At 32.2% G+C, this 26,015-nt stretch overlaps 1 protein-coding gene across 4 annotated transcripts in view; it reads left to right on the top strand.

The window, feature by feature from the left end:
• The window catches only part of SCN7A (sodium voltage-gated channel alpha subunit 7), a 117,393-nt gene that overhangs the window by 47,375 nt on the left and 44,003 nt on the right, over positions 1–26,015 (top strand). For all 4 annotated transcript variants that reach the window (XM_054699826.1, XM_054699825.1, XM_037523457.2 and 1 more), the window contains 9 exons: positions 6,172–6,410; positions 9,955–10,067; positions 10,421–10,510; positions 11,699–11,827; positions 13,567–13,658; positions 19,138–19,344; positions 20,939–21,008; positions 22,783–22,924; positions 24,389–24,592. In XM_054699826.1, the coding sequence (XP_054555801.1) occupies positions 6,186–6,410; positions 9,955–10,067; positions 10,421–10,510; positions 11,699–11,827; positions 13,567–13,658; positions 19,138–19,344; positions 20,939–21,008; positions 22,783–22,924; positions 24,389–24,592 (1,272 nt within the window). In that variant the 5' untranslated portion in view covers positions 6,172–6,185. The remainder of the gene's footprint in view (positions 1–6,171; positions 6,411–9,954; positions 10,068–10,420; positions 10,511–11,698; positions 11,828–13,566; positions 13,659–19,137; positions 19,345–20,938; positions 21,009–22,782; positions 22,925–24,388; positions 24,593–26,015) is intronic.

The raw sequence follows: 26,015 nt of genomic DNA, 5'->3' as shown, positions 1-26,015 counted from the left end.
GCCATGCTTCATATTTTTATATCACTTATTTATCATTTCTCTTCCCCCATCTTTAATATATAAATTTTCATTTATATCTTTATTTTGTCTTTATTCTTGAAGTCTATTCTTGCTGTATGTGAACTTCTATCAACAGCTTTACATATTTTTTTCTTTCACCATTTTGAAATATTGTTACACTGTGTTCTGGTTTTTGTCTTATTGTGATGAGAAACCAGTAACCATTCTTGTCAGTGTTTTCTAAAGTATGTATCATTTTTCTTTAAGTGCTTTCAATATTTTGACTATAATATTCCTTATTGATATTGGAGCCACTTGATGTGCAAAATTTATTATTACTAATACATAAAATCATTTCTTTTCTATAGTATTTTGTTATCACAATTGTTAAATCATAGGCTGATGCTTTTCAATGGACTATCCGTAAAATCATTCTATAAAAATTTCACATTTTGCAAATTCACAATCTTGTACCCCCTTAGTTTCAGCTATTTATATTGCCATGTCCATAACCATATATGAAATAGCTATGTATATTATATATAAAATACACACACATGGTCACACACAGTCATACAAAATGACTTCATGCAAAATGAAGTCAGAGATGGATTGCATATATGATAGTGGTCCCTATATATTGCCTAAGTGTATAGTATTCTGTGCCATCTAGGTTTGTATGAGTATGCTCCATGACGTTCATACAGTATCAACATCACCTAAGAATGTCTTTCTCAGAATGTATCCTATTTTTAGGCAAAGCATTTCTATACTCATATATATTTATATATGTGTATACTTATATACATACATATGCTCATCTATACATATGAACAGTTGATCCTTGAATGACAAGTAAGTGGTATCAATTCCCATAGTTGAAAACCCACATATAATTTTGACTCCCCTAAAACTTCACTACTAATAGCTAGAAATCTTCTAGGTAAGTAACATAAACAGTCAATTAAGACATGTTTTGTTTGTTATGTCGATTACATGCTGTATGGTAGAGAAAATAAAGTAGTCAGTACTGTACTGCATTTTTTGATACCATTTATGTCCTATATTTACAAGAAAATCCACTTATAAGTAGATCTGTGCAGCTCAAACTTATGTTGTCAAGAGTCAGCTGTAATTAGGTATATAGATAAAACATAAACACACACATATATAGTTTGTTTATTAAGTTCCAAACTCATTTCTAATTAGCGTGTGAATTCTTACTCTTAGATATTTCAAATGTACCTCAAACACAAAAAAATAATAAATATCATGACTCCCTCCCCTAAACTCTAAACTTATATTACTTCCATATTCCATATTCTCTTTATGGTATCACAGTCAACCATACAACTCAGGTTGTGTAAGCCTCACTGTCAGAACATGTGATCTAGTACATTGTTGGGAATCAAGTATTAGGTTTCTTTTTTAATTATAATCTGTAAGCACATCATTTCCTATTATTTCCATTAATAGGAAATACCATTTCTATTTTTTAAACAATTCTACCTGTATATCCTTAAAAAAACCATATGGTTCCAGGAACATAAAAAATTAATAGTCTCAGCAGCACCTGAGTTACATGTTGACTGCATCTTTTCTTAGCTATCTAAGCATCACTATAAACAGTCTTCTGTGCATAAATTGATTTGAGGTGTGCCCATGGGTAAGTTGCTATTGCTCAATTCACTAGTGTAAGATATATATACATTTTTATTTAGAGAACTAACCCTATATTTCCTTCTAGAAAAGTTATACCAATTTTACTACCAATAATATATAGTTTATTAGAGTGATTATTTCTTCTAATTCAAACCAGCACTTTGCTTCATTAAACTTTAACGTCCATTTTAATCATTATATAAACATTCACTTCTTTTAAAAAATATTTTTTTTAATTTTTGCATAGAACCGGAGTCATCTAAAAAGTATTGGGATATAAGCAGTGTGTGGTGCCAAATGTAATGGGAGCTGCCCAGTTCTGAACCTCCCAGTATAAACAATGTAAAATTCCTATATAAACTTCCAAAAAACAATCCAGTACAAAAAGAAAAGTAAAACCCACACCATCAGCATAACTAGAAGGCAGAGAATGCCTAAATTTCAAAATACCTGTTAAAAAAAAATAAAGTAAAACCAAATCCACTTGCACTGCCTCTCATGCTCTAAAGGCATTATGGGAAAATGGGGTATAAATTTGTTTTAAAATGATGGACTGAAATTGTGCTCACCCTAATGATGAAAATACTAGAAAAAAAGGTATTTTCCATATACCCCCTGTAGCAATTATTTTGGTTTTTTTTTTTTACTCTGCTTTGATATTACTAAGTTTTTATGTGGATTCTATATTATACTATTATGCTTAGTGATAGCAAAAGCTCAGCCTGAAAGAAATGAAACTGATATATTAAAACTCACCTCTTGGTAACCTTAAATCTTGATATTGAGAGAAAGATAAGATAAGGGGAAGAAGATCGGGAGAGAAGACTAAGTTGCAGACAAGATTACAACCAACACCATATGAGAACTAGTTCAGTGGGCATCAACAATACCAACAGAAATGGACAGAACCCGGGACATTGGTTCCATTGCTACTATTGCTCTCAGAAGTTGCTTTTAAAGCTTCTGTCTCCCTTGCAAAAATGAGCTCTTTACTTCCTTTCTTATTTTGTATAATTAAACCCAGGTTTAAAATCTTGAACTAGTACATTTGATTGGCTTTGCCAAGATTAGGTGGTAACTTCTTGGATGAACCTGAGATCTTAGGAAGGTCATTATTTCCATCATCCGGTGCTTTCCACTTCTACTTCAGGAGGTCTCCTGCTACATAAACATAATTTAGATAATTACAAATTTTATAAAGAGCACCGATATGCTTGAAACTACCTTCTTCCCTCCAAATTAATGTTTATTATACTTGTTCACCTTCAATTTTACAAAGTTTTTGTCTTGACAACCTTTACATAAAGAAAATTTCTAGACAATTCCACTTGACATCAACTGCTCAGTGGTGCAGGTTAGCAGTTAAGTTATCTCAGTAAGCCCAGTGGGTTTTTGATATCTCTAAAATGGCCATACTGAGGTATCAGAATTGTTTATATGTTTTGAAAATATTTATAACTTATAAGAACTTTTATGGAATAGTTTAAAGATACCTAAGTTTACATTTAGACACACCTTGGTTAGCAGCTATTTCTACAACTCTGCTCTCTATTCAACAATGGAGAAGTCTTAAAACTCACAAATCTGTTTCCTAATTTGTAAAATGATAAACACAAGGATGGTAGTAAGAACATGAGCTGATAGAGTTATAAATATCCAATCCAGCACCTCATTAAATGTAGTCACTCACTAAGTGAGATAATAATTATAATTACCATAATTATTATGATAAATATTGATTCATACTCAGATGCTCAAAATTTGTTTTAAGGAAAAATTATTTTTTCTGAAGAATGTTCCTCTATACTGATGCTTGTTCTAATACTTTCCATTGATATCAGAGAAATGACTTGTACTTTTGTCAACAGTATAAAATATTAGTACAACTAGAACTTGTTCGAGCCCAAGCCTGAGTTGTCTTTGATATAATTCTTGCCAAAAACTTACTTTAGCTTTTCAATTTTTTAGAAAGGCAGTCTAATGGACAGATTAACTATTAATCTTTCTGTATTTTTTCACATTTTTACACTGTATTAAGATCACTCACTGGAAAGCATACTATCTGAACCTTTTTTATAAATTCCCCAGAGAAATGCTTTTACTGAATTATGATTTAATGATTAATAATTTACAATCTTCACTCAGCCATCTAGTATTTGGATGTCAGCCAGTTCCATTTGATGAATGTTTGCACTCCTTTGTCATAATATAGACGATAATGCCCACTATCTGTTCATTCACCTAGTCAACAACACAAAGTAGTTTCATTCAATATCAACATCATCACTAAGGAAGTCTTCTGGGATAACCGATGAAATTGGGAGAGAGAATTAACACTGACAAAGTCAGTACTGTGGTCTAAGTTTTCTGTGTGTGGTCTGTTTTATAGCACGTGATATCCCTGGGGGATTTCTAAAGTTTACATTTAAGGAAAGTATAGATCAGACAAAGTTATTGGGGTTTCATAATTAGTAGGTAGCAGAATGAAGAATCAAAAGTTACTGTGCTATGAAGTGACAACAGAAAAAGAAGAACAGGAAGATTATATTTGGACTATGCCATCAGCTGGGCAGGTAAATAGAATTTTGAGGTTTCAATGGAAGGTGTCCAAAAATATTCTCATTAATGGCAGCTTCTTTGCAGCAAGTTTGCAACCTCCCTTTTATCTACTTCTAAGGACAGTATTTTTCTTTCTAAACTTTTTTCATGGGTTTTATTGAAGGACATTATAACATCTAAGTGTTGGATATGTAGCATTAAAAATCAACATCTGTATATACTACATTAAGCTTACCACTCAAGGCCTAATTCTATCCTTCACCAACATTCTTTTATTCTTCACTCACATGTGTTTAATAGTGCTTATTGGCAGTTAGAATGATTCCCTTAAAAAGAAAATGTAAGAAGTACTTTTATTGTAATCTGAAAAGATAAATGTAAAAATAAACTTGGTTTTGTTAATTCAATGAGTCATAGGTTTAGTTTAGTTAATATTTAGCCCAGGCTTTTTTTAGGTGATGTGATATTCCATGAAATTTCAGTCCAAAGATTTAGATTGGAAAGTTCAAAATTATAGTTTGCAGCCATTCAATGTTTGGTTCCAATTAAATCATTCTTCACAACAGTCAACAAGTCCAAGCTTCCTGATTGCTAGCAACAGGGAAGGATGATTGTCCAAATGAACCTGTTCCACTTATCAATACCTATTTAGAAAGTGCTTTATTATCTTGAGCCAAATATGTTCTGATTTCAACTCATTGATCCTAGTTTATAATTTTTAAAAATATAAGTTTAATTTCTCCTCTTCAAGAGAATCATTCAGATACTTGGAAACAATAATATTCTACCTGTGTGTTTTATGTTTCAATTGATAGATCATTGATTCCTTTTCTCGCCCATCATTGATTATTTTACATGAGTCTAATCATCATTGTGATCCTTTTTGAAGACCCTCCAGTCTACATACATACCTTCTATGTGTGATAATGGATTAAAGCAGAATAGAGAAGGACTACCTCCTCCATCTTCCTTCAATACACAAAAGTTATATTAGCTTCCATGGCAGATACAAATCAGTATTGACTTATATGGCAATAACTATTAAGTAAAGCCTTTGGCAGCTTTCTCTGCTACAAAAACATATCCCTCTTCTACTGTACTTGTGTAGGTGGGTTGACTTGGTTGAAATTTCAAAATTTTACATATATTTCTACTATGTTTATGCTATTCAGTTTGACTTATATATTGAAGACATACAAATGTTATCACAATTAAAAATTCATGTTTACTTCCTACTTATTATTTTCCAGTCACTAGAGTAGATATTTATACCAATACTACTGAACCCAAAGGGGAATCTCAATTTTATGACCAACAGGTTTAGGAATATTAACTAATTTGAGACTTCTCAGAACATTATAAACAGAATTTAAGATTTGAGTGTAGATCTATTTCCAAAGTCCATCATTTTATCTGCTTTATATGTTTATACTAGCAAATAGGCAGGAGTCAGTAAGAAGCTATTTGACATATATTCAAGAAACTCCATGTAAGATACACAATTTTCAAAATTATTAAATATTTTAAAAGAAGAATTGAATCAGGGGAAGTAATCGAGCTGTAAGAAAAGCTACAGAAGAATGGGATCCAGTGACAACAGACTGTTTTTGAACAAAAGTCTAAGTGTGAAATTATCAAATTTGGCCTAAAAAGTCTCCAATGGCTTTAAAATATTTAATTATAAGAGAGAAAATGAAAGATATATTTCAGATATAGAAAAAGGATTGACTAGGTGAATAAATGAAGCAAAATGAGCTACTTCATGATTTTACAAATTAAGCCTACTGTTAAGTATAACAAAATGTAGCTTAACAACTTAAATTTCATGAATGTTCTTTGGATGTATGTTTTCAGTTATTGTTCTTTTATTCATATCCTAATGTTTTAATTTGCAGTTTTTCCTTATTTACCACATTTTGTATAGAACTGAAGAAAATGCATTTCTTGCAGGTACAAAATTGGAAATGGCTTCTCCAGAACCTAAGGGCCTTGTGCCTTTTACCAGAGAGTCTCTTGAACTTATTAAGCAGTGTATTGCTAAAAAACACAGTGAGGACCATGAAGAAGATTTAAAGCCAAATATTGACTTGGAAGTTGGAAAAGAGCTTCCATTTGTTTATGGAAATCTTCCTCAAGGAATGGTATCAGAGCCCTTGGAAGATGTGGACCCATACTACAAGAATAAAAAGGTAAGGCTTAGTTGAACTGACTGTGCCTACACTTTTATTTTCTACACTTACAAAAATATAATTGAAATAGTATGGAAAAGGGAATAAATAATAAATATTGAGATAATTTTATCATGTAGAAAACTGGGTCAGAAATTTCACACGTTTGAAATTTTCATCAAAACTGATAGATTAGTTTGTTTAGGATTAGGCTATACTTTAACAACTTACTGAAATTTTTGTTGGTGGGTGGGAACATGTTGGTTGTTTAAAGTTATTGATTTAAAAATAACAATGAAATTTCTATAATAGGTACAACAATTTCAAAAGTTGCTCTTGATAAGCTTACTCATTAGTTAGAATAAAGCCAACCTATATTTTATTTATCATTTTTATTTATTCATACATTCACATCCTATCTTATCCCCAGAATAACTTCAGAAACCTACTAAATATTTGAACAATCTAAGAACAAGCACAATACAACAAAGATAAGAATAATTATGCTCAGAAAAGACAGTTCTTTGTAGACTGAAAATGTTGGAAGCGTTTTCATTAAGGAAAGAGAAATTAAGTTATCGCTTGGTGAACCTTCAAATTTTAAAATGGCAATGGCAAGATCTATGAATGGACAAGACTGATTAATTCTGGAATAGGGAAAATATTGGGTGATGGTAAAGTTAGAACCCTATAGCTGTGTTGTAAGATGTGGGAAATAAGATGAGATAATGGAGAACTCAACATGGAGTCAATGTAGGAGCCAAAAGACTAGTGTGATAAATGCAGTGTTTAAGTGAGATTATTCTGTAGATTTCTAAATTATTTGTACATGGAAGAAATCATATCAGAAAAATGAAATAAGAGAGAATAGCCCAGTTCAGAAATCTCAAGTCCTGGATTATAGAAATGTCTTGAAAAAAAACAGAAATGTAACAAAGCTGAGAAGAAACAGAGGATCTGTAGATTGAAATGCTGATGAAGAATATTGGTGCTACTGTTAGGGGGAAATGATGTCCTGAGCTAATCCCATACAGGCTTTGTGGACCCCACCCCCACTCCAGACTAAAGCCGTGAAGACATTGGGAAAGACAAATCCCGTCACCACCAAAGGGAAGGTGGCTGGGACCTGAGGGTGGAGTTGGGCAGCCAGGTTGGATATAAAAACCAAACACGTGGGCCTTGGGGTGTCTCGCTATCGCTCGCCTCCTGGCTTCAAGACTCCTGGCTTGCAGCCAGCTCTCAGAGTGCCATTTTGGGATTCCAGATCGGCGGATCGGGTGGACTCATTTAAAACTTTGTCTCCCATTTTTCTCCCTGAACTGTACATTTCCTCATTTCCCCTTCCCTTGTAAATAAACCTTTTATTAACCTTTCACGTGTGCCTGCAGTAGAGCATTGATAAGTCCTTTTAAGCGCGGGGGTGAGGAGCCACAGTCAGGCACCCCGTTTTGTATCGGGGTTGCTCTACAACACTATTGACCAAAAAAAAAAAAAATTAAGTAACTATAAAAAATATATATTGGGAAGATAAAGATTAGCTAATGGTGGACAAATGTAATTTGATACTTTTGTAGAACATTATTGATATTTCCAAATGGGTGAAATGGAATTGAATCAGTGTCTCTGGATGGAAGTCAAAGTGATCATTTTGTTAACCACAGAACTCTTTTGAATGCTTTGTAGAAGAGTTTTGGCATTTTGCAGTGTAAATGTATATATCAACAGAGAGACTCTAGTATTTCTGGTAACCTCCCTGGGTATTATATAACATTACTTATAATACACCTGTAAATTCTTGAGAACATTTTAGTGTAAATGTAGCTTCAATCTCAGCTGTGTTCTGCTTCCAGTTTTTGCTATGCTTAAGTCATAACACTTGATAGACATAGTAACCTTAGAGGTAACTTTAGTATAACAGAGTTCAGAATACTGTACACTGAATACTGAGTTCTGTAAACAGATGTGGTAGGCAAATCTAAAGTTGTTATTGAAAATGAAACTAATGATTTTGAAAAATAAAACAAATCCATTATACAAGCATAATGTAGTATAAAAGACTTATTAATGATAAATTATTAAAATTTGAATTATATTGAGTCTATTATGATAAAGATTGCATACAAATAATTCTAAAATTAAACAATTTCAATACTTACTCATTAACTGGAAAGTTATTATATCTGGAATTACTCATTCCTTCATGATGACATGTAGCCTCATCATCTTGCAAATATATCTTATGTGAAGTTTGAGGTTTTCTGAAAAATTCACGCAGAACACATTTTAGAATTTTTTTGATCCTTTTAATTTTATTTGCAGTTTAAATAGGAAGTGGGAAAATAGATACAATACAGGCCCAAATATGAGCAGGTTATATGTTGGATAAGTATTATATTGAAAAAAATGATAGCATAGTTTGAGTTCCATTTAGAACATAAAATATTGATGAATATATATGTATTCACTAATATGTTTGTATAGATGCACAAATATAAATACCATAGTCACTTATATACCTGAATCTAATTATATGATACTATAGTATATAATAGATTATATTCTGTATATTAGCATATACCATATTGTATCACATTGTGTTATATTCAATATATTACATAATATTTTGTTATAATCTATATAAACTTATGCACACATGATAAGTGAATTTCAAATGGATGTGTATATATAATAAAGGTGTATATATGAATGTGTATACACACAGAGATATATAAACACTCATTTATTATAGATATACAAACATACATGTATTATACACATACATATATAAGACTCATTTTTAGGATATTTCTGAGTTTTGGTTTTTATTTTAATGCTTCTGTGTCCCAACATACCAGTTTTACATGAAATAATTTTCTTTCTTTAATATGTTCTTGTCAATAACATATCTATGGATTTTAAACCATAAAAAATTACAAATGATTAATGTAAAATTTCAGTGCTTTGTGTTGTTTTTAATTGCAATCCCACACTTTATTTTGCCTTGAAACAAAATAAACTTTTTTAACATGCATTGAATTTTGGTATATTGAAATGCATCTCCATGAGCCTACCTAGTTGGGAAGCTGAAACAGAGGTGTAGCTTGAGCCCAGGAGTACTGGGCTGTTGTGCACTATGCCAACTGGGTGTCCACACTAAGTTCGGCATCAATATGGTGACCTCCTTGGAGCAGGGGACCACTAGGTTGCTTAAGAAGGGGTGAACTGGCCCAGGTCAGAAACATAACATTTCAAAACTCCCATGCTGATCAGGGTGTAGCTTTGTTCCTATTACATTTGTTCTGCAGGAGAATTTGCATAGCAAGTAGCTTTCTTTGATAGAACACTGGCAAAAAAAAAAAGAGTGGTCAATTTGCCTAAATATCAATATAAATATTTCTTTTAAAAAAACCCTTTCCATTTAATTCAGTCTCTAAAAGAATATGAACTATAAGAAAAGTGTAACTCTTAGAATTCATAATTGAAATGGTCATGAGCAATAAATTGTAAAATTGATGAGATTACGTTTCTTAGTCCTAATTTCTCTTGATTTTTCCCTTTCTTGCAGATTTTCATGGTCTTAAATAAAAAGAGAACAATCTTCAGATTTGATGCCACCTGGTGCACATTGTCTCCTTTCAGCTCAATTAGAGGAACAACTATTAAGATTTTGGTCCATCCATATCCTTTTCTATTGGCTTTAAACTACACTAATATAAAATATAACTATTATATTAAAATACTATGACAGTCTTTTTCACTTTTGAATTGATGTATCATTTTAGGTCATATTGAAATCTGGATTTTATAACTGCTCTAAATGTTTCACATTTGAAAATACATTTAAAATATATTTTCTAATACACATGTCAGTAGTAAATATTAACAAATCTTAATCCTTATTGCTTTTTGATATAAAGAATGTATATTTTGACATTTTAGAAGCTTTTATCTCATATGCATATACATATAAACAGATCATAGAAAGATTTCTAATATCATTTATTACTTAATATTCCTTGACTATGACCTACTTTTTTCCAACTGTTAATTTTAATTAGTGTCCTGATTGATTGCATATTTATGTCCATGACTAACTTGCCAGAATGGGCTCATGCATTACAGTAAGTTATATAATTTTTTATACATACTCATAATTAATTTTATATTTAACATATTCTATAATAGTACATTATATGCTATATATTATACCATTGTACAATTTAATATTTAATTTTATAGGTAAATTTCATTGTACATGTGTAATAGCTATACACATACACAATAATTATACACAATAACTTAATGAATTTTCCAAATGAAAACAAATATATCAGTTCCTCAATTTTAATGTTTTTTTCTTGCCCTTTTATTACTCTTACTTGGATTTTAAATGCCTCTCTTAACTATGGTAACCACACCTAAGGGGAGTAAATCTATACCATCAAAAAATGAGAAAAGATGTAGAACAATGGTACTTAATTAAAAATAATAATAGCAAACAAATAAATGAATAAATAAATATATAAATAAATAAATGCCTCTATTTCCCAACATGTTAGATTGACATTATATAAATATTTGTTTATGTCTATGTATCATACAAGTGGGGTTTTATTTTAAAATTAATTACTAATGATTAATATAACATTTTCAGTGCTTTGTATTTATTTCAATTCCTCACTTAGCTTACTTCATATTTAAAAGTTATTCCTTCCCATTCCTTAAGAAAATTATTTTCTTTCCTTCTTTTTTCTTTTTTGTCCTGAAGGACTTGAGTAGTTTGACTTGCATGGATAGGGTGATGATAAAACCTAGTAAGTTTTTAAAGAAGCAGGCCTTCTTCATGATTATGCTCGAGCTTTAACTCTGTTCTTAAAACTAGTTTTAAGGAGGTAAATATAATACTGATTTGGAAGATAACTATAATACTAATTCACCATGAAAGACCTTGTATATGCACGTAATAAAGTGAAGTCTTTCTCTCTTACTCACTTTCATTAAATTAATTATTGTATCATTTCCAGTGTGGAGTAAATTTGATATTTAATATTTTCATCATTTACCTAAATACACATAAAGACTATAAACCTGGACTAGGACTTTTTGAAAAAACTGCTAGTCAAATTTCATGGTTAATACCATAAGATGTATCCACCCTAGAAACTTTTAAGTACTATCCTATGATTCAAGGACACATGCTTTTTGATTATTGGTTGGTTGGTTGGCTGCTAGATAGTTTTCATAGACATAGTATTTCAGTGCTGCCAATGTAGTGTTCTCACTTTCAACCTCATGAAAATTTTTTGCAGGACTACTTTACTTGGAATTTACATATTTGAAATACTTGTGAAACTCATTGCAAGAGGCATCTGGGTAGGATCTTTCTATTTCTTTGGTGATCCATGGAACTGGCTTGATTTCATTGTAACCTTATTTGAGTAAGTATTTCTTTAGGATACAAACATCTTAATTTTTTCTTAGCAAACGCTTTTTATAAAGAAACATTGAAGTTGAAAAAGTTATCTGTTTACAAAAATCCTGTGAATAAAGAATATTTCATGAATCCATAGTCATAACGAGTTCTCTCAGACAGTGCCAACTAAACAGTTTTCGGAATATGCAATAAAAATAAAAGAAATGGGGAACTATCTGTGTTCTAAAGGAAGCAAAAATAGTAGAAACTGAATGTTTGCATTTTAAATGATAATTGTCAGTGAACAGAAAATCCCCTGGAGATTTGGGAAAGGATTCTAGCATATCTCACAGTGTCTCCAATCAAAAATTTATTTAATCACATTGCTTAAGATCAGTAAATATTCTAGATAACAGATAAGATATTTCAAACAAACACACACACATAATCACAGTTTATTTAGAGTGTTACAGTAAATTCTAATGATTTGTGTGTGTGTGTTTTTAAAGATTGATTTATTTATGCATACAAGAACTGGGGTATAGGCCAGAGGTGCAGGGGGTGGGAGGATTCACCAGAGACATAGTGGGGAGCAGAACAGGATTGACAGAAATACACTGCTGAGGGGAGCAGTGGGCAAGACAGGAGAGGTCTGCTGTGCCAAGTGGGTCAGCTTTCTGGCCTGGGATCAAACTCATGCTTCATCGTCTGTGGATTGCCTTATAGTGCTGAGACTTAACACCTTGAGCCACCAGGGAGGCCCTGTATTTATTTTTTCAATGCTTCTCTTTAGCAGACTGTTTTATGGCTAAGAAAATAATCACTGGTATAAAATTGCTATTAAAAATAATGTAAAGTAATATTCTATTTATAGGTAATGGATCAATTTTTTACGATGACCTCTATAAAGAATAGAACCAGTGTCTGTTGTGATAAGCAATCAAAAAATAGTAGCTAATAGCTGAAATTATGATCACTACTACTACTATTACTGCCATTATTTCTGATGCAAACATGTTCGTTCTTTCTGTTTCTGTTAGCTTACACTTAACTAACAAAGTTAACTTTTAAGGACTCCCTTGGATTGGGCCATGTGCTAGTCTGTGTGCTTTACACATATATTACTTACTTAATCCTTACCAAAAAATTCAGAATTAGAAAGTAATATTATCCTTACCTTACTTTTGAGAGAGAGGCAAAAATGATTAAGTAATTTTTGTTGCCACACAACTAGTAAATAGTGGACCCTGGATTTCCACACAGGCAGTCAGGCTACAGAAGATACATGATTAACTACAGGACACCTCACTTTCTGCCATCATCACTGTCACCATTATCCCCATCATCATCACTGTCATCTCATCATCAAAATCATCACCATAATTATCAATATCATCAGAAAATTACTTAATGAAGCTTAATTTTTTAAAAAAATGGTTCTTATTTTTAACTATCTTTTTTTAATTACATAATAGAATAATTATGAATATAGTATAAAATATTGAAGATAAAATTAAGACTACTCACAGTATCAAAATTTTATATACTTGCATAATTTGTTTGTGGATTAATATTTACCTGACTACCTTGCACTTAGCAACTTTGTCTTTCAGTCAATAATACAACTATTTATAAAATGGAATAATAATGCATAGGAAACATTAAGATACAGGGTTTTAAAAATAAATTTCAAAGTGTTTAAAGCCAAAAATAAGTAGCATGGATTCAATATGACTTCTAAATAACTGTAATTTAATTTCACAGGCTTATAGGAAGATATTCACCTCAAAAATTCCTCAATATATTCATAATTGTAAGAAATTTGAGAATTTTGAAAATCATTCCTTTAAACCAAGGTAAGGAATGACAGTTCCTTTTGTTAGTTCTGCCTTCTGTACTTTTGTATGCTCATTTCAGAAATATTAAATTGAGCAATGTTTCATCTTTGAAATCAGAGAATGATATGATGTTTACATTTATTATTTATTCCAGGAAAGGCAAAATATACCATCTAATTATTATTTGTTTGAGGCAGTATCGATACTTATGTTAACAAACTGTAGAGACTAAATCAAAATATTGTTTTTATTATTTATTTCTTTGTACAAGTTAACAAAGAACTTTTAAATTACCCTTAAACTTCTAAGGGAGGGGCCTCCCCGGTGGTGCAGCGGTTGAGCGCTGGGTTGCGAAGCTGCCCGCGGCCTCTGCGGCGCCGGTTCGATCCCCGGCTGCTCCCCGGCCACCGGAGGAGGATCCCACATGGCGCGCAGACCTCTCCTGCAGCCCGCTGCTCCCCTCAGCAGTGTACTTCGGTCTTTCTGCCTGCTCTGCTCCCCGCTCTGGCTCTGGTGAATTCTCTCGCCCTCCCGCGCTTCTGACTGTACCCAGTGCATGTATAAACAAAACAAACAAACAAACCAGCAAACAAATAAATAAAGCATGCCTCTATAAAAAAAAAAAAATTAAAAAAAAAAACTTCTAAGGGAGAGAACAGTCTAGGCAGATATCTAATTGCCTTTTTATTGCATCAAGAAACCAGTGGAAATTAACAAATTAATGTAAAATAAGACAAATTCCCCTTTGCTCTTAGTGCTTGTTTAGGGAGCATTCCATATACCACAAGTTCAAGAAGGTGCTGCCAAATAAAGTAGTGCTTTGACCTGACTGATGGAAGATGCTAAGGACTAATTTATAACTCTTATTCCTGAAGCTATGTTAGAGAAGCCCAACAATACCTTCTAATTTGTTGTTCAAATTGCATAAAAGCAATCAAATAGGAACAAATTCACTGAGAGGATTTTTTTTGGCTATTGTGATTCAGAAGTATTATGAAATAGTTAGATCGATAAATTAAAGTGTGGTAAGACCAAAAAAAAAAATCTATAGGCAACTTGTGTCTGCTAGAATATTTTGATATTTTGAAAGCCAGACACATATATCCTATGTCTAGGCTGGACAAAACAATGAAAATACTTAGTATTGTGGTGATAAATACATACTCTGTGGTTATAGGGTAAAATAAAACATTGAATTATATCCATTAAATGGGTGGATTGTGTGGCTCATGAACTCTGTATCAGCAAATCTATTTAATTAAAATTATCTGTAACAAAACAACTTTGCCAACTCCAGTGATAAAACCAGCAGTGAGAGTAACCCACAAATTGTGATAGCATTAAAGTGCATCACCTGCATCTTCATTTAGGATCAGAGGTGAGGATTATAGAAGAAATCAGGTAAAACCGAATTAGTACAAGAATACAATCACTACAGTTGTGAGTACACAGCTGACAGATGTAGCTCTTTTTTTAAAGATAGAAAATAATCAAGGCGCATGCCAGGAGTATGTTTGAAATTGTTTTGTAATACAGTAAGAAAAACCTATTATTTAATAATATGAAATCATTTTTTTCTTTAAAAATATGTGTTTTAAGCAATAAAGTCAAGTATGAGATTCATCTGTTTGTAGTCCCAAAAGAAGAGAACCTATAATCTCTTAAGCAGAGATGAATATGAGATGATAAAAAAGACAAATTAAAAATACCTTGAAGACAAAATGTGATAAAAACCGTAATACCTTAGTGAATATTTGATAGTAATATAAATAGTAGTTTATAGCATTATCTTCACGGTTTTATAGTATAATAAAACAAAACCACTTGTTTAAATAAAAACTATAGAGTTCTATATAAATGTGGTAGAATCCAAATTGATATGGATTAATGGAGGAGAGAAAATTAAGTCCATCCAATAAACAACTGGCAATCCAAAAAAAAGGATGAGAATGAATGTAAAAGCTAAATCGTTCCAAAAATACATAATGCATTCTACAAATATTTTTAATCCCTTAACTGAAGAAAGAATTTAGTCACAAATGGGAAGGGCTTACCTGATACTAGACAACAACCAAAAAATTCCCTTAGAAGATACACTTAGAGATATTACAAAATTTTGTAATCATAGAATACTGAACAGTGAAATATAAAAATCCTACAAACAAAAAAAAAAAAAGCAGAGAAAAAAAGCCTAAGAAAAGATTGTCCATCCTTAAACCTCTTGATAAAATTAAATGTGAGTAGGCAGTGAAGTTTCAGAGCTAGAGCTGAGTGTAGGCAGAATTCTATACCTGTCTATCATTCATATGGGAAATCAACAGAAGGCTGCAAGAGCTCAGAAATTTTACATGTATATCTTTCCTGACTATCTGCTGGGGGGAAAAAAAAGGAGTAAAGATAAAATATTTAACAATAGGAAGATCCAAAAGGAATCACAAAGAACTATGAAATTATTTCAACAGAGAATGAATTCAAATTGCTGCTCTTAGTGGGTTGCAAAACAGAATACAAATATTATAAATCTGAAGTTACAGTACAAACATCTGTGGATCGCTTTTGAACTGGTGACACACATTATTTGTGCTTTAGAAAAAAATCGAAATAGATGTCAACATTATAAAAATATATATTTTGGCATTAAAATCTAAATTAATTTGGTTGAATTGTCAGCATAGATCTGCCTGCTTCCTGCATGGCAACTACGAACTGCCCATAAGGAGCAGCTGCCCCTTTAAGTGAGGGATATTCATTTAAAACTCTTCTACTTTTATTTGCATGAATTTATTTTCTGACAAACCTTTATAAAGATTTTAATTTTACCTGTCCTATAAGTCATTAAAGATAATGCAAAATTCAGCAATATAGCTAGGCCAAAAGTCCTAAATTATATATTTTTTTAAATTTTTTTTAAGATTGATTTATCTATCTATCTATCTATCTATCTATCTATCTATCTATCTATCTATCTATTTATTTATTTATACAAGCGCTGGGTACAGTCAGAAACACGGGAGGGTGAGAGAATTTACCAGAGCCAGAGCAGGGAGCAGAGCAGGCAGAAGGACCGAAGTACACTGCTGAGGGGAGCAGCGGGCCGCAGGAGAGGTCTGCGCGCCATGTGGGACCCTCCTCCGGTGGCCGGGAAACAGCTGGGGATTGAACTGGCACTGCAGAGGCTGCGGGCAGCTTCACAACCCAGCGCTCAACTGCTGCGCCACCCGGGAGGCCCAGTCCTAAATTATATTAATAAAAACCAAGAAATGGGAGTAGAGAAATGTGAGAAAGTAAATACAGTTTTTTTTTTCTTTCTTGTGTGGTAAGATTACTGTAGTTTTATTTTTAATACAGAAAACAAGTTTTTTCAAAATATGAAGTTCAATTTGATACCTGTTCTCAAAATAGATGAATTTTATCTAAAGTGATAGAAGGAAAAATATTAAAATTTATTTATGAAGAATAGGGCACGTAGTAACTCACAAATGGAATTTAAAGTAAAAATAATGGTAAAAAATTCCAAAAGTCAAGCCAACATATTAAAATAAATATAATTGGGTTAATTTTTTCTGTCAAGATGTAGAGACTTTAACATTAAATCAGAAATAAATGGAACTACACAAGAGACATGCCTAAAATAAAGCAAAATGAAAATCTGAAAATAAAAAGAAAGGCCTATGACTCAATTGACCTATGACTCAGACCATTGAATGGGAGGTAACAATGAATATTATTGATGAATTTATTCAGTAAAGATTGATGATGATTTTTTTTACCATCAAGCAAAATGTCACTACTAAAATGGAAAGCTCCACAAGTTTTGATTTTATACACATGTATACATTCATTCTTATTTAAAAATAATTACAACACAATGATATGAACACATTTTTTCAATGGAAAAATGTACAGAAGATTCATGATAGTGCTAATGAAATGTAAACAATGTAATATATATTTTTCAGGTTTATTTAAAGTTCATTATAATAATCACAGAAATTACATCAATGTAATATGATTCATATTTCTCCTAATAAACTGGCAACAATTATTTTTAATGCCCCAGTATTAGTGAAGGCTTGACCATATATTTATTGTCTTTGGTTTATACATTAGTTCAACATTTTTTAAAAACATGTTGAACATTATGTACTAGTATTTAAATATGATTATATAATTTGACTGAGGAATTCTATTGCTAGTGTAACACTAAAAAAAGACTTCCCTGTAGCAAAACAAACAAACAAACAAAGAGTATAATGCCAAATGATGAAAGTAGACTATCAACATTTGTATTTCAGTATGACTGACATACTTGTTTATTTCATGTGTATATCACATCTCTTTAGTCACAAGAATAACTTTTTTTAAAACTCTATGCTGTTTGTTCACCCTCAAATAATATATGAAATAGGAGTTATTACCCTCGTTTTAGACAATAAAATGGACACAAGAAATGTGATAACTTACTAAACATAACAGCTAGCATTCTCATCCGCTGTTTTTTTTTTTTATAAAAGATTTATTTATGCATACAAGAACTGGGGCACGGGCCAGAGGTATGGGAAGTGAGAGGATTCACTGGAAACAGAGTGGGGAACAGAGCAGGCAGATCGACTGAAATACACTGCTGAGGAGAGCAGCTGGCGAGTCAGGAGAGGTCTGCTGCGCCATGTGGGTTGTTCCCCGGCCAGCGGGGAATTGAATCGAACTCCTGCTGCAGAGGCTGTGGACAGCTCCACAGCTCCACAGTGCTGTGCCTAATCCCTTGTGCCACAAAAGAGGCTCCACTCATCCATTGTTAAGTGAAGTAGTTATTAGAATCCTAAATATAAATGGACAGCAAAAAGAATAGAGCAAGGGAAAAAGAGGTGAGAGGAAGGAAAAGGAAAGGAAGAAAAATAATTACATCTATGAAGAGTGATTACCTCATTTGGGGGTTTTGTTTCTTCTTGTTTTCTACACTTTCAGAATTGAATATGTCTTATTTAATACTTATAAAGTAAATGTCTGTATCACAGTCAGATGTTATTCTCATTACTAATCATAAAAATTTTTCATAATTTATTCTATCAGTTCTAAAGATTAAAATATTAAAAAGTAAACAAAAGAATAGTATGGACCACTGCTATTTTGAACACTTTCTTGTATCAACATTTGCAAACAATTTTGATTTATAACTCTATATCTTTCCTTTTGCTTGTAAACAATGGTGATTAGAAAGCAGTTACCAAGCGAGAAAGTCTGTCCTCTATGTAGTAAAAAAAAAATAATAATAATAATTTTAAAGTATCATGTCTGAATTATTGCCAGGTGTACTACATTAGCAATAATGCAGAAACTTCTAAGTTTGGGGTTTTATTTATTTTTATTACATTGAGATAATGATGAATTTGATGATATAAAATGTAGCTATTGATGGAGTATGTATTTGCCATGGAAGAGGTTTACTAGTGTTACTTTTTTGTGTTATTTTGTCAAAAAACAAATCTTTATCTTTCAGGTCTTAAGTCTTATGTAGGGATCCTTATCCATTGCTTGAAGAAACTTACTGGAGTCATTCTCCTAACTCTCTTTTCTCTGAGTGTATTTACTCTAATTGGGATGGAATTCTTCATTGGCAAACTAAAGCATAAATGTTTGCGATGGCCCCAACAAAACGAAACTGAAATCCCCTACAACAAAACTGGAAATCCATATTATATTCGAGGTAAGACTCACTTGCTATCTGTGTCAAAGAAATAAAAGTGATTTTTTTTTAACAGTGGAGCATACATCACAACAATATTCAACACTCAACTTCAGAACAAATTCAACTTCAGAATAAACTTCAAGTAAATCCTGTAACTATGCTGAAGTCCAAATTTAAATCATTTCATTAGAATAACAAAGTTCCAGTCTTCACATAGTTAAATCAGGAAACCTAAGTTTGGAATTGCTAAATTTACAAAGGTTATCCTTTAAAAGAATGGCTATGTCTTATTTATAATTTCATAAGTGTAGAATCCTTATCATACTATTTTCAATAAAATTATTTTAAATATAAATATAGATTTACTCATTAGAAATTTTGAGATGACCATATAAACTTAAAAAATGGTCTACATTATAGAAATTTCTATTCTTGTTGGATTTCAATTACTATTGCCTATTTTAAATGCTTTTATTTGTATTTTGGTAAATAATCAAAATATTTTAGGCTAATAGGAATACTGCTAAGTATTGCTTAGCTTTTACACATAAGTAATTCACGTGCCTAATTACATATCTTAACCATAATCCTGAAGAGGAGACATGAGTAACCCCTCTTTCAAGGGAAACAAAAGTTCAGAAAAATTCATACTCGCCTATGTTCCTTACAGTCCAATTTATAATAGCCAAGTTAAGTACCCAAGGACAGATAATTGGATTAGGAAAATGTGGCATAAATACATAATGGAATATTACTCAGTTATAAAAAAAAAAAACTCTTGCCATTTGAGACAACATGGATAGAACTGGAGGGGCTAAAGCTAAGCAAAGTAAGTCAGAAGGAGGAAGAAAAATACTGAATGATTTCACTTATATATGAAATATGTAGAAACAAAAGTAAGGGTCAGAACCAATAACAAACCTTAGAAGTCTGAGTGTGGAACTGAGGCTAGGAGAGTGGGGTGGGGGAGGTGGAGAGCAGGCTGTGAATGGGGTCCAGTGTATTATAGTGGAGGACTGTTAGTGACTTGGTGGTGGGTGTGGTGTGGTAACATGCATCTGAAGAGATGTGATCTTAAACCTCTGAATCACATACAGTGTTGTAAATCAATCTTAACTTAATAAAAAGAAAAGGTGGAAAGGAGGGAGGGAGGGAAAATAAGGGAAGGGAAGGAAAGAAATGGAAGTGAGGGGGGAGGAGGGGAGGGGAGGGAAGGGAGGAAAAATCTGGTCTTCTGCTCAGAAATATCCTCCAGAAAAAAATCCTGAAAGAAAACATTCTCAGCTTTCAAACAAACTCATCTTGGGAATTTATCCTTTGAGATCTGGTGCTGGCTGTTTGATATATTTATTATCCTAAACTCTAATTTTGAAAAGGATTCTCTTGTTTTTATTCTGATCTTTGTCATTTTGGGTACAATGAAGTAGGCAGACTGCCAGAGAGCTTTTGGCCTTATAGCAGATGTTAGATAAAAAGAAAGCAAAACTCCTAGATAAAAAAGGCCAGGTTATTTATTTGTTCCTTCTCACTATAGAGAGGGATGTTCATCTTCTGTGCAGCTCTAGATAAGCCTATCGATTACATATAGAATAATTTCTTTAATATTTTTCAGAAACAGGAAACTTTTATTATTTGGATGGAGAAAGATCTGCTCTTCTTTGTGGCAACGAAACAGATGCTGGGTAAGTGATGTTAATGTTTTTGCCTGTTCATGTTAGTTTCAGCAATCAGTAATATTTATTGAATGGCTATTATTGCTTTAAATGATGGTTTTTCATTTGATGATTTTATCTCATTTTATCATCAAGACCATGCTAAGAAATGTGTGATATGGAATACTATTAATTCAGCTTTACAGAAAGAAGCAATTGACAGACTAATTAGATTATTTATTTAAGGTCAAGTTGGCAGATCTGAGACTGAAACAAGGATCTAATACTCTATTTTCTGTGTACCACAAAGCTAGTGGGAATTATCAAGAAAAACAATATTATCTTTTCTTTGGCCAGAAACCTTTGAAGGAAAGAAATATTAAACATATGCTTTGATGTCATGTACTTTATAACCTGTATATCTTATATGACTATAGTTTACATTAATAAAATGTTTTTTGTTCTTAAAACATTATTTACAAATAATTTTTCAGTGACATGACAAATTTTTATGTCTTACTTTCCTCTAATTGTAGATGAAGAGATAGGGAAGTAGAAATAGAATGTTCAGCAGTGGCAGAAGTACATAATTCCTATGTTACTTTCCTCACCTGAAATGACTTGATAGTCATGTCTAGGCTCAGTTCTTTTTTAGTCTCTGGGGCCCAGATTGACAGAAGGCACAAGGGATGAGAGGCATTTGAGTTACATGGTTTAGTTACATTTGGGTGATTTAGAAATTTTCTTTCTTGACCTATTCTTTTTGCCTGGCTATTCCTAGGCTTCCATTCCATCCTTTAGTCCAAATTGTGAATACATCCCATTGTGAATATCCCATACCACTCCAATTAATCCTGCTTATGAACATTCCAAACTCATCTTGAAGATATCTGGTCATAGATAATCAGAACCCATATAAATTGAAGAAAGCTGGTCATGAATAGTTAAAATGAAAATGATATATCTCAAGGCCAGCAGAGAAAGTCATGAACGGTTTCACGAATAACTGTTATAATTTGCTTCTTGGTAAACTATGCCAGAAGTTAGTGTTGAAAGACAAAAACAGTAATTTATTTCTTCAGAATCTGTGTCAGCACTTTAGAAAACCTCAGCATACAGGTGCTTTTTAATCATCTGTTGCATTACATTTGTTTAACCATTAACATCTAAAATCAGTCAATGGCCAAGGCCAGAACAATGGTGGAAGAGAGCTAACTATATAAGAGAGTAGATAGATGGAAACATAACTTGTTGGACCAGTACTTTAATACTTTACACTATCTAAATGTCCAGAAGACAAAAGCAAGAAAACTCCATGTGGGGAATGGAAATAATTTTTAATCTGATCATTCTACCAAAGATGCAAATAGTGCTTATAAATTATTGATGTGATAAATATTTTCTCAGCCTTAAACAACAGTATCTAAGGGTTTATGATGAGTTCATTTGAAAATTAAACCCTCAACTACTGCGGTAGTTTTATTTCTACCAGTGTTATTTTCCTTCAGTTACACATTCATTTTTTGAAAGTGAAGTTTTTGGTAGTAACAATATCTTTAACAAAGGGCTGACAAAAACCATTTCTACTGCCCTTTTTTCTTTTAGCTTAACATGCTTCATTTATAAGCAACTTAAAATCTCACTCACTCACAGCTTTTTAGCTGGGAATTGATTGGGAAAAGACTCCCTGTAAAAGAGGGAGCCCTTTATTTATTATTCATGGGCAGATTCTACATTTATGGTTTGGCCATAAACTGAAAATACCCTAAGAGTAAGCAGTTTTTCTTTTCTTTATCTTCTTTAGTCAGTGTCCTGAAGGATATGTGTGTGTGAAAGCTGGTGCAAATCCTGATTGTGGCTACACAAATTTTGACAGTTTTGGCTGGGCCTTACTGGCCCTATTTCGATTAATGACACAGGATTTTCCTGAAGCACTTTATCACCAGGTAAGAACAGAGAATTTGCCCATGTGTAAAAATGGTGTTATGCTCCTCCCTTCTAAAATAACAGTCAAATATAATACAGTTAATTTTATTAATATGTGGCGAATTTAAAGTCAGAAGAAAAGAGAACCAAAATATCAAAAAATATATACATATATGCTAACACTACCCAAAGCTGAGCTCTTATACATAAAATCTCATATAATCTGTGAAAGAATACTAGTGTCAGTACATATGTATTTTGCTTTTTGTCTGAAGACACTTAGTATCAGAGCTGTTGGATAACCCTCACCAAACTTACCACAAATGTCACTGCCCTATCCTCCTGCTTTGTAATAACATACATTTGATATCAACTAAGAGCATTTCTAAGTGCTATTTAGTAAAAAATTGAATTGTGTTCATATTCTTTTAATCAATAAGGATAAATCAGTGACTATATTTTGGATTTGTGATGTGTTCTTGTAACTTTGTAACTTCAAATTTTCTGATCAATCTTTTGTAATAATTATGAAATAAAAGATAGTTTGGGAATGTAAAATTTTGTGGTTTTCTATCCAAAAATGACTCATGTAAATGAATTATTATAACTTTCCCTGTAATTTATCTATAAATTCTTCACAAAAGCAGGTGTTCTGACACATGTAGAAATATTCCTGTTCCCCGGAGTTTTGAATAGAACTTATTTTTAACCTTTCTGTGATGTGTCCATGAAGTAATGACCTGAAGACAGTGATCTCCAAATACTCATTCTCTCATTAGATTATGCTTCATATATTTTATTATTTTACTGAAATATACTTTCCATCTTTATACTCTCCTGCTTTCTTTATTGAACATGAAAAGTTTATCTTTTCATGTTTTCTCTATTAATGAAGACATAAACATCAAATGCTAATCCTAAATTCATAAAATGACTGCATACTTCCATTGATTTGTACCATATTTTGGACTTTACATATATGTCTAAAAGTTGAAGAACTCTTTGCTATTTCTCCAGGTAGAACCCAAACTTAAACTGTCTTGTAAATGCATTCCACCTATAACTAAATTGTTTTCATAACAAAATTTTATTTAAAATCATATAATAGGGTCTCCCTGGTGGCGCAGCAGTTGAGCGCTGGTTTGCAAAGCTGCGCGCAGCCTCTGCAGCGCCGGTTCGATCCCCGGCTGCTCCCTGGCCACTGGAGGAGGGTCCCACATGGCGCGCAGACCTCTCCTGCCGCCCGCTGCTCTCCTCAGCCGTGTGCTTCGGTCCTTCTGCCTGCTCTGCTCCCCACTCTGGCTCTGGTGAATTCTCTCACCCTCCCGCGCTTCTGACTGTACCCAGTGCTTATATAAATAAATGAATAATAAATAAATAAATAAATCTTAAAATAAATAAATAAATAAATAAATAAATAAAATCATATAATAAAGAAAGGTAAATAATGCTTCACTCTTTTGTCCTTTTACACCTCTCCTTAGATCCTTTATGCCTCTGGAAAGGCCTACATGATATTTTTTGTTATAATAAGTTTTTGGTTTGCCTTTTATTTGGCAAGTTTATACTTGGGCATAATTGCTAAGGCTTACGAAGAAGAAAAGCAGACAGCTACTGAAAATGTGAAGACTAAACTAAAATATCAGCAGAATTTCAAAGAACTTCAAGAGGGAAATAAAGCAACCGAGGTATACATTTTTTTAATGTCTCTTAAAGAATTTGAGTTATCATCTTAAGGTTTTGGAATATTTTTGTCTTCTACTAGATGCTCCTATCTGCATGTGGTTTGTGATTAGAAAAAGTGATTTTGTTAAGATGGTTCACATTTGCTACAGATCAGAGTGTACTGTGGTAAAATTGACCAACACCTTTAATATATATTATATATATTAATATATGTGTATTTTATACATATATATGTATATTTTGTTCCAAAATGTATACTGCTACTGCTGATTAAGGTTTCTCCTAATCCCTACCAATTGCGGTTTTGCTGTTTTAATACTTTCAAAATCTAATTGCAGCTTCTCTTTAGGTGTCTTAAAAGTCCCAATTTTCAAGAAAACATGCAGGCTCAAAACTTACTGAGACCTAAATTCCACTCAAAATCTTAAACCATATATTTCCATTGTGTGCAGAGGTTGTTTGACTCAAGGAATAAATGTCTGTTAAACTAAAAAAAAAAAAAAAGTTTCTCCATACATATATTTAAAACTTCACTTTTTAATGTAGGTAGCATTTGTTAATATAGACACATCACAATTAACTTTGGAAATTTTCTATGTTCAACCCAAAAGTGATAGGGATTTCCATAATTTAGAAATCACGAAGTACTAAAAGTATGGATGGAAGTACGAATTGTAAAGGGAGAATAAAAAGTTCACTTTATTGGCTATTTCTTTCCTTCAAGAGGAAATCTGCTATGTATCATTATAGGAAATTCTCTTATCCATGGAATAACCAAATCCATGATTAGTATAATTTAATAAAGTTTTACTTTAATTTTCAATTATTTTAGTGTTATATTCAAATGTATTTTTCACATTTTTTTGCCTTACAACAAAATATTTTGTATACAAATCTGAAAATATTGATAGACGAAACATTTGAGAAATTGTGAAAATTATCTTTAAAAATCTAGATTGTGCTATAAGTCTGCTAAAAGAAAGAACAGAATTCAGGAAAGCACCAAGAAGTGTCTTTTCTGTATTCCAAAGGACCTGGCAATCTCACACCTGCAATTACCATGACTAGTCTACGGATAAAAGACAGATTGAGATATAAAGAACAGAGAATAGAAAGGAACTATACCTAGAACCTTTTATATAAAATTAATTTATATAAATTAAAAAATATTGGGAAAAATGAAGAACCAAAGTACACTCTGGCACTAAATGGAATGTATAGTAAGGGTGAGTAAGAGGTTCATTAATACCAAAGGTTCCAACTGGATTAACTTGCCTATATCTAAAACCCTTTTATTTGGTCATAATTAAGGAGTTCTAGAAAAGTCATTCTATTGAAAAGTAGGACCTGAGTCAGATCATGTAGGATCATACCAAATGACTAGGTATTGATAGATACTTGTGTCTGTGAGTTTTACAACATGCA

This window comes from Talpa occidentalis, unplaced genomic scaffold (assembly GCF_014898055.3).
Source record: "Talpa occidentalis isolate TD23 unplaced genomic scaffold, MPIMG_talOcc4v2.1 talOcc4.3, whole genome shotgun sequence".
NCBI classification, from domain to species: Eukaryota; Metazoa; Chordata; class Mammalia; order Eulipotyphla; family Talpidae; genus Talpa; species Talpa occidentalis.
The sequence above is the reverse complement of the archived record's forward strand: the minus strand, read 5'-3'. Positions and strand labels throughout refer to the sequence as shown.